General features: G+C 43.3%; 1 protein-coding gene across 1 annotated transcript; it reads left to right on the top strand.

The window, feature by feature from the left end:
* Positions 1–3,243: 3,243 nt before the first annotated feature.
* Positions 3,244–4,064, top strand: LOC123403718 (keratin-associated protein 5-5-like). Its single transcript, XM_045097632.1, has one exon. It carries the CDS (start codon positions 3,333–3,335, stop codon positions 3,762–3,764), a length of 432 nt encoding a protein of 143 aa, XP_044953567.1. The 5' UTR covers positions 3,244–3,332; the 3' UTR covers positions 3,765–4,064.
* The last annotated feature ends 6,020 nt before the right edge of the window (positions 4,065–10,084 follow it).

The raw sequence follows: 10,084 nt of genomic DNA, 5'->3' as shown, positions 1-10,084 counted from the left end.
TGGTTTAATGCATTCCTCAAATTCAAGTAAACACTTGCTGCCACTAACCTTACTTACCCCGAAAGCGAGTAAACGTTGAAGATCCTCTCGTCTAGGAAACTCAACTTGGTAAGTATTTTGCTCCACCCTTATTGGTTCCCAATTGTATGCCTCCGAAACAAGCCTTCTCATCTGTTGAGAGACATGCTCAGCAGTCAACTCCCCATTCGTAACTTTGACGAGACCCGTTCTTGAGCTCTCTAGCCGAGGTGGAGTTAGAACTGAAGTGGAACCTGGTGTCTCAAAAAACATCAGTTTGCTATGGCAAACCCCATAGATACTCATGACAGGCTTTGGAGCTAAAAGTAATGGGCATGCCTCATCAATATGCCCAGGCTTTTGACAGATATCACACAAATCCGTGATACAGTCCACTACAAAGTGTCCGGGTATCCCACACCTATAACATGTCAATTTTTCTTTTTTGCGAGCCGCCTTGTTGGCTCGCGCTACTTCCCTGTCCTCCGTCGTTATTTGCTGTGTTGGCGGGGTGTCATCTTCCCCCCCCGTCCTCCTGTGTGACTTCCTTCCATATCGGCCCAGAATTATTCCGACCATAATTGCGTACTCCGCCCCCGCCTCTTTGCCGGAAATTCGATCCACGGGTTCCGTCGACAAAGTTTCCTTGGGGTGGCTGGAAGGGACGACGCCATTGATTGGTTCCTCCCCCAGGACCTCCTCCGGCCATCCAATTGGACCGACCACCACCTGATCCACCGGCAAAATCATTCCAATGGTTTGCATAACCTCTGTGTCCATGAAAACCACCTCCGCCACCACGATTATAAGCTCCCGGGCCGCCTCTTCCAGCACCAGCAGACCCGCGTCCCTGACCATCAGGCACCTTAGGCTCCCGCGCGCCTGCCACCGCTGTAGCAGCTACCCCAGCAACAGGCCCTGCCGCCGCAGGTGGAGTCACCGCAGGCGTTGCCCCAGCGGACGCACTTGCTGCGGGCGCAGAGGGCGCTTGCCTCGCCGCCATCAACGCAGGGATACTCCTAGCTGTACCAGATCGTGACGGGAAACCTGGAATCGCCTTGCTCCCTCCAGTTATTCCCGATCGTACCCCACGGTCTTTATAACCTGTTGGAGAATCAGCGGACAGTGGACCTTCCTTGACCACGTCGGTAACCTCCTCAATCTCGGTAAGAATTGTACTAGGAGAGTCCAGAATCTGATGTGTTTGCGCAACATACTGGGCCATATACCCAGGTGTTCGTAAGTCATCAGATTTAGAGTCTAGCCCATGTTGACATAGAATTGAATTCAAACGAGACTCTTTGACCTCACGGATCCCAAGATCCGTTTTGTCTGAAACATGTGCCGCCGGTCGACGTGGTTTCCTGACCGGTGCTTGTTTACAAGAATGAAAAAAATCTGCTAACGTAAGAGCCGGAAGACGTACCTTCGGTAGAGGTCCCTTCCATGGTCTTATCGCGTTCGTCGTCGTTCGCCGGTGAACGACGCGTCGGAGCACCTCGACCCTGTCTTCGTCATTAGCCGTCAGCCCTTCCCAGGCAGGATCGGAATCAGGAACAAACCCATCTATGGATTCTGCGACCTGCTCCTCCGAGTATCCCACCAGAATGGATTCGCATACGATGTCGGAAGGAGTTGGAGAAGCCGCTGGTGCGTTTTGTAAGTCATCGTCGTCGTCAGGCAGCGCCCAGAATCTTCCGCCGACGAGGCCGAGTCCCCTGCCGGCCGGCGGGGAACCCATCTCAGGGCACACCCCTCCTGTCGCCTCAGAATCGCCCCAGGATATCTCTCCAGGAATATAAGTGTAGCATTGTCCTAAATCAATACAAGGTGAACATAATCTCTCCAACTAAGACAATACTTATGCCTCTAAATACATCTTGTTTTCTCAAACATTTTGCATTGATTGTTTTGTGTTTTTGATGTTTTTTTCTTACTTTATGGCATATTTGTCGAAATCGAAGAACTCATGATTGTCGGCTATGGTAGAGTGAAATGATCCTATCGAAATAAACTTTGTTAAGCTCGAGGCATTGACACAGTTTATTTAATCCGTCCCATGGGCCAACAGGAAGGGGAGTTAACTGTATATATATAAAGTGAGATCCATCATCCTAAAGTACTTTATATCTGTACTACCTCCGATTGGGCTTATAAGTCAAGCACAGGTTTTTAGGTCTTCAATTTTGACTAATAAAATGTGTATAATATGCCAGAAAATCATATGGTTATAAAATTCTTTTTACAAGGAATCTAAAGAAAATATAACTGTTAATTAAATATAATACATGTTTCTCTATCCAACATAATGACATAAAAATCCATACCCGACTTATAAACCCAATCTGATGGAGTATGTAAACAATGGACTAATTACTCATGTTCAGGTCAACTTTAGGTAACATGCATAGTTAGTTGCAAGATGCATCTTGCTTCTCTAGTAGGCATACCACTATAGCTGTCCACGATTAAAAAAAGTTACAATATTTTTTTTAGTAAAGGAGGAAGACCCCCGGTCGCTGCATCTGGACGGTGCATGCAGTCACTTTATTAATTATTCATAAAGACCTTATAAAATACTATATCAGTAAGTTTGAAGCCATCATCATGAGAACATCTCTCGCTACTTCCATCCAATTGATGAAGGGGTGTTGATAGTCCGATCCTAATACCAAACAGACCTCGCACCTAAGCCTAACATCTAAAATCAGAGGCCCCAGCCAAGCCATATACCTAGTCTGAACACACACCAGTCCGACGCACTCTCAGAGGCCGCCGCCGCTGTCTTCCACCGTTCCATCCTCACAGCAGATACTGACGCTACGACCTTGTCAGGTCTGCCATCGATGCAACCACGACGCCATACATAGTCATCCTCCCGCGCCAGTCCATTTGATAGTAATTTGAAATCCTCGAACTAATAATTTCCTAGTAAGTTCTGGTGGAAGTGTAAAATGCCTTTGAAGATAAAAGTTAATCTAGCATCTTACAGATCTACCATGTCATATACCAGCGCAGATACTTTATATAATGTATGTATAGAATGGAGCTACTACTCCTCCTCAAGTCAACTTTAGTAACATGCATGCATAAATGCATAGCCATGTTCTTGCATCTCTTAAGATGGATGGATAAATGCTTGACACACAAAAAAGATGGATAGATACAAGGTCACGGAACCTAATGACTATAAATAGAGTCAGGATCGCTCTATCATATGGACACCCCGCTCCCACTCGAGGTCGTTTCTCGTCTTGCTCTCTGCCATATACTTGTACAAGGTAGCTAGCTAGCCCACTCCTTACAACTAACCAATGGCGCCTTCACCAGCTGGTAGCACTGCAACTTTGTTGGCCTTGCTAGTGGTCCTCGTGCTGCTGGGGATGGGATGCCCAGCGGGGGCGACGACGGCGTGCCAGGACTGCGCGGGGCAGTGCAACTCGACATGCAGCGCCGCCAACTTCGCCGGGGCAGGGCCGTGCGGCGCGGATTGCAACCCGGCACCGGGATGCCCGAGCTGCCTCGCAGCGTACCACTCCAAGTGCTTGCCCTACTGCGTGAGTGCGTGCAAGGCCAATTCACCTCCTGGGTACGACTGCGAAAGCTCGTGCGACAAGACGAGCCTGTGCAGCGGCTCGTGCAGCGCCGTCTGCGGCGAGTCGCCGGCGTGCACGGACTGCAAGGCCAACTACTCCCGCGGGTGCACATCCTGCTGCACCTCTTACTGCAAGTGCCACTGCGTCTAGGTTTCTGCTACCCACTCGGCGCATCACTCAGGACCATATATATGACCGTGCAACTCAAATAATCATGGGAGGGCATATATATGTTCTGTTAGCATCGATCATATGCACTTTAATTTCCTGTTAGCATCGATCATGTGCACTCAAATTATAAATAATCATGGGTGCTTCCTTTTTTAATTTCCTGTTAGCATCGATCTGTTTTTGCGCCGTGTTTGTGGTTTCTTATTTCGATAATAGTATTTGAATTACTGGAAGAAAAATATCATACTCTACTTGTTTATAATTTGGACCATATTATTATTTTCTTGATTCAATACGGGACTGTCAGAATCAATATATATGTTTGTGGAGATCGTATGCACTTGGTATGCCGCGACCAAATCTTAGTCTCACATACCTTTTTAATCCACATCTTGTCGAAGAAGGCTTGGTCAAAATCAAACCCGGCCACACAAAAGAATAACTAAGATAGAAGATTGTGTTCCCCATGTCGTAAGCAAGACTTTCACAATTGATTTTCTGTTCCCCATATCATACCATTCATTCAACCGATAGAAACTTCCGTTGATATTCTCCAAAGTTACTGGCTGTTAATTCAGCTTTCACAAAAGTATACTACTAGCTAAGATATTATGAAAGGAAAAACTTCCAGGGATGACTTGATTTATAAACCGGTGACGAAGGTCTCACCACCTCCCTCACCGTGGCCACATCCTCTTGCTATTCACGTGGCTCTATAAGTAGACGGTGAGTTTTCTCATGCTGATGGCACGGCTGCCGCTGGTATGATTATTCTCCGGAATCAATATGGAGTATTATATTTGCACCATACCGATTCTTATTCAACTGTAACAATGTTTTCGCGGCCGAGATCCACGCATTGATGCAAGGCAAGTCTTTAGCCTAGCTACATTCAGAAGGCCTGATCATCACAGTTTGATTCTTCGGCATCGCTTACTTCTCTCACGAGTGATAACCTGGATCACTCAGCGGCTGGTTATCTTGTTGCCGAGATTAAACAATTGATGGAAGACAGGGAGTTTATTCCCCAGAAAAGTTTTGGTGTGCAAAGCAGGGTAGCAGTTGTCTACCAAAGCAGGGTAGCTACCACTACAGGTCACTGCTCGCTCGACTAACGTATCCTCACATCTTGCATGACAAAAGGGCAGCAGCAAGGCTTGGTGGTGGTGACTCATGCATTTTAAAAATGTAGAGGAGGTTTTTCTTTAGAATACGATCATTATTTTCTATAAACAAGATAACATTTTTGAAAAATATGTCACAAAATTAGAGAATTCATGAAGAACATATGTTAAAACAATGTGAACATGTTGTTTTTGTTAAATGTCTACCACCCAGCGAGGGACTCAATCTATCCGTGTTTGAATGTCAAGTGCCACAACATGCAGATCCTCATGACCCTCATTGTTTGATCTGACGTTGATTGCTAGCTTCATTAACACCGAAATTAACTTGTCAAAATTCCGTGAAGCTCAAATCTTTGACATACTTTAATTTGTCCCACCGACTTGACATGACAACTTTAGGGACTTCCTTCGTTTTCCTCTTCCCTCTTTGTTCGTGTAGTTAGGATCACATGCATCTGGCTAATCGCGCTACCTACTAGCTATGGGATCACTGGCGGTGGTGGCCGTCTTCCTACTAGCAATGGTATCACTGGCGGTGGCGACAACGACATGCAAGAACTGTGTGCTGCAGTGCAACTCAACATGTAGTGGGGCTAACTTCGCAACGGCTGGGCCATGCGCTGGAGATTGCAGCCCGATGGCGGAGTGCATGCGGAGCTGCGTGGCCATCGTCCTACCTAAGTGCACATATGACTGCTTAAGCAGCTACCACAACGGCTGTCAGGGGTCATGCGACTGCGAAGGCACCTGCAGAAGTGCCTGCGGTACCATCCCCGGTGGGTGCAACACTGCCTGAGCCAACTTGGCATCGTGCAAGCCTGTAAGGATGGATACACCCTCCGGTGCAACACCTGCTGCAGCACCTAGGGTATGCGAGGGGCTACGAGCAATCTGGCCGCTTCCTGATGATTCACTTCTTCTAAATTCGGGCAAGGATTGGATATTGCAGCTACTGTCAAAATGTTCACACCCGTCTATGGATTTAGTAATCATGACCATCTGGCGTATTTGGCAACTCCGCAACGATATTACACATGGGAAGAATGAGACCCCAGTTGAGATAACTATGGATTATCTTGATAGTTATTATAAGTCGCTAAATCTGGTCAGGAACTATAGCATGGAGGAAATCAATAAAGGGAAAATGCCTAGGTATGATAACGGGCAGACGAATTGTGTTATAACACGGTCCCCTGTGCGTTGGCCTTCTCCACCTGTGGGATGGGTGGCGTTGTTGGTCGATGGTTCTTTTTCAAGTCGGGGTGGTCGTGTTGTGGCTGGCATGGTACTGCGCACGAAGAACAGTTCGTTAATATTTGCGTGTGTGTGTGTATATATATATACATTTCTTTGGCCATACTCTCGGGTGATACCCTTTCTCGGTCGTCCTATGGTCATTTAGCTTATGAGATTAAGGATCATATGTTAGTTAGGGAGTTTGTTCCTTTAAAAATTAGCAGAGATCAGAATGGGTTAGCATAACAATTGGCAGACTATGGTCATACTGAAGCGTGTACTGCAGTATGGCTGAACTCATGTCCTCCGTGTTGTGAGGAGCAGCTGTCTCGCAATTGCAGCCCTATCTTTATGGAATAAAATCCCCTTTACCCTAAAAATAATCAACCGTGTGTAGTTCGGCACGTAATTAAGCATTCTGCTACTGAGCATCACACCGTAATTACATGTGATCAAGTAGGGAAACCCTGAATTAATTTTTTTCTTCAAATAATCATAGGAGTGCATAAATATGTGCCTCCTTTTCGGCTTTCTCGTTCAACAAATAACATGTTGAATATATGATATATTGTCATGTCATGCTTTTAACTATTTGAATAATCATTAAATAATTACTAAAATATGTATTCCATTTGATTATTTATTGTAGTATATTTTATTTTTCTTCCTAAAGTATGGAATCAGTAAAATCAAAATTTGTCATACCCTTCCAACAAAAGATTCAAAGATCATTTGTATCCACAGATTTGGCATTTCATGACCTAATCTTGGTCTTATAGACATTTTTTTCCAAAGCAGTATGTAGTTGAGCAATTCCAATATGTATCAGGCCACGAGAAAAAAAGAAGGTCACGACTTCGACAAAATCTAAGTTGGCCAAGCAGGGCACATCTTATACCCGAGATAGAAGAATGGGTTCCCTAGGAAAATGCTTACCACAGATTTTGGTTGCAGGGTTGTCTAATGATATCATTTTTATGACAGCTAGCTTGTGCTGAACCTTATTTTTATTTCTCTTGGAAGAACTCTATGACTGATACCCTCTTCACAACTGACCGGGGAATGCCGTTGAGAAACCTTATTGGGTGTGATTGTGGATTTAGATAATCCCATGCGTCTTGCTACTTGAGGAACTACGAAGAGCAACACTTACATATAAACCCACAACTGCTATGTGTGAGTGTCCACTATAATAGTTGATCTTATATAATTTAGTAAAATATTTTTCATTTCCTTAAGTTATTTGAAACCATAAGCTTGGTATCTCTTATTGGTTTGTTGTGTTGAATGGATTTACAACCGCCCCCACTTTACCGGTCAACTTTGAATCATCTGTTTCACATATGGCTAGCTCTAGTTTCACACACATATTAGCCTATTCAATGGAAAACGAAAATTAGCATATAGTTTTCTTCAATATGTATTTGTACATTCACTACATTTTACTCTTTCTCAAATTACTTTCCAAATTATTATATCTGGCATTCCCATATTTACTGTGTTCATCATATTTCTAAAATCTTACCCGACTTGAAGTATATTATTTTTATGGCTAATAAAACTACTCCCAATTTATTTCCGTTATTCATTATCATAAATCTTAAAAAAAGGGCTCTTACATATTATTTTTAGTGATTTGTTTTTTAATGGATTGCTACGTGTCTGAAACTACCACCCTTTGTCGGTCAAACCACTCAGAGTAGATTATAGGAGAGGGTACCCAGGTGTAGCAAAAAGGGGTGTACATGAAAACCCTTCCAAATTATTCACAGGTATATTTCAATTGTATGTAGCGTATGACAACTCTCATGTACTCAAAATGGACAATATCTTTTATTTAATACAATGGGTAATTTTCATTCTAGGTCCGTCGGTGAGGCAGAGAACTAGTACAAAACCACTTTGTGCTTGCATTGTTTAGTGGCACAACTTGAAGATGCTCCCAGCCTTAAATCGTCAGATCTGGCATTGATTTTTGCTAACCTGGAAATGAACTCCTCAAAACTTCATTAAGCTCAAGGCGTTGACAAGCTTTAATCAATTTGACCCAGGGCCAAGTGGGAGGAGAATTAATAAGTGTATATAGTACGCAAATACATACGACGATACTTTGAATCATGTTACCACAGCTACCCTCTGCCTCTCTTTGCCCACGTAGTTACGACCGAGGTCAATGTTTTTGTGCTCAGAGAATTGGTTTTTACAAGAGTTTGAAATCCTCGATCTTACGATTCCTACTAGCTAAGTATAAAATGCCTTCGAGGATTAAAGTTAACCTAGTAGCATCTTACAGATCTTACAATACACGCGCACAAAGTCAACCTAGTAACATCCTATCTAAGTGTATGTACCTTATTCAATGGGAGGTGAGAAAATAAATATGGTTGCTATCTCATCTCACCATGTATATCGTTTAGGAATTGCTCGTTCATGTCCATACAATCTCGTATTCTCATGTCATTTATTTACGCATCATATATAATCCCATGCGATCCTAGCTCATGACATAAATAAGATGTACCAAACTAGCAAATTATACCAACAACCATCTTACAACTATTGAAGATGGCCTGATATAATGACCTACAATCAAAGTAGACTTTGTTTGTCGCAGGGCCCCCAGATCTAATGGGGTTGCCATGCCACCCCTTCTAAAGTTCAAAATTTAGTTTAATGCATACTAGTTAGCCTAATATGTGCGTTCTACAAGTGTGCCAATGTGTTAGTGCTAAGATTAGCACCCTCTAGGTTAAAATTCTAGATCTACCACTGGTTTTGTGTGCCAACCTCTGGCAGTCTTGATCTATTTAGCTACATACTTCTATGTGAAGACTTGGGGATGGATCGAGGTCCTACTAAGTACTAATTAATTCACAGGAGCCTGGAACTTTGAACGTGGTACATACATTTAGACATTGTTAAGTAACATGAACTTGGCTAGCTACGAAAAGACTTGGGAATGGATCGAGGTCCTCGCTAAGAAACTCATTGATCGATGGAGCTCTCCAGTAGCGTTGTCTGGACAAGCTGATCGATGTAAGATCAATTCAAGTTAATAAAATATTGAGCATGTGTTGTCACATGGGGTTTCTTCCATTGGTCGATTTAAGTACCATTGAGAAGGTGTTGTGCCCTCACCCGGGTTTAATGAACCCCCTCATATTTGGGTTGAAACTTGAACCGTGTACACATAAGAATCCACATAAACTGTTGTGCTCAAAATGGAAAATTTGTACCATTTAGTACCTCTGGCTCTCTTTGCCCATGTAGTTACGACCGAGGTCAACATTTTTGTGCTCAAAGAATTTGTTTTTACAAGATTTTGAAATCCTCGATCTTACATTTCCTACTAGCTAACTGTAAAATACCTTCGAGGATTAAAGTTAACCTAGTAGCATCTTACTGATCTTACAATCCACGCGCACAAAGTTAACCTAGTAGCATCCTAGCTAAGTGTATGTACCTTATTCAATGGGAGGTCTGAAAATAAATATGGTTGCCATCTCATATCACCATGTATCTCGTTTAGGCGTTGTTCGTTCATGTCCATACAACCTTGTATTCTCCTGTCATTTATTTACGCATCATATATAATCCCATGCGATCCTAGCTCATAAATAAGATGTACAAAACCTGCAAATTATACCAACAACCATCTTACAACTATTGGAGATGGCCTAATATAATGACCTACACAATCAAAGTAGACTTTGTTTGTCGCAGGGCCCCCAGATCTAATGGGGTTGCCATGCCACCCCTTCTAAAGTTCAAAATTTACTTTACCGCATACTAGTTAGCCTAATATGTGGGTTCTACAAGTGTTCCAATGTGTTAGTGTTAAGATTAGCACCCCCTAGGTTAAAATTCTAGATCTACCACTGGTTTTGTGTGCCAACCTCTGGCAGTCTTGATCTATTTAGCTACATACTTCTATGT

This window comes from Hordeum vulgare, chromosome 6H (assembly GCF_904849725.1).
Source record: "Hordeum vulgare subsp. vulgare chromosome 6H, MorexV3_pseudomolecules_assembly, whole genome shotgun sequence".
Lineage (NCBI taxonomy): Eukaryota > Viridiplantae > Streptophyta > Magnoliopsida > Poales > Poaceae > Hordeum > Hordeum vulgare.
This window is presented reverse-complemented; position numbering and strand designations above follow the sequence as displayed.

What these genes read in the sequence shown, in the direction of transcription:
- LOC123403718 (XM_045097632.1), top strand. Translation starts at nt 3,333, where the DNA reads ATGGCGCCTTCACCAGCTGGTAGCACTGCAACTTTGTTGGCCTTGCTA.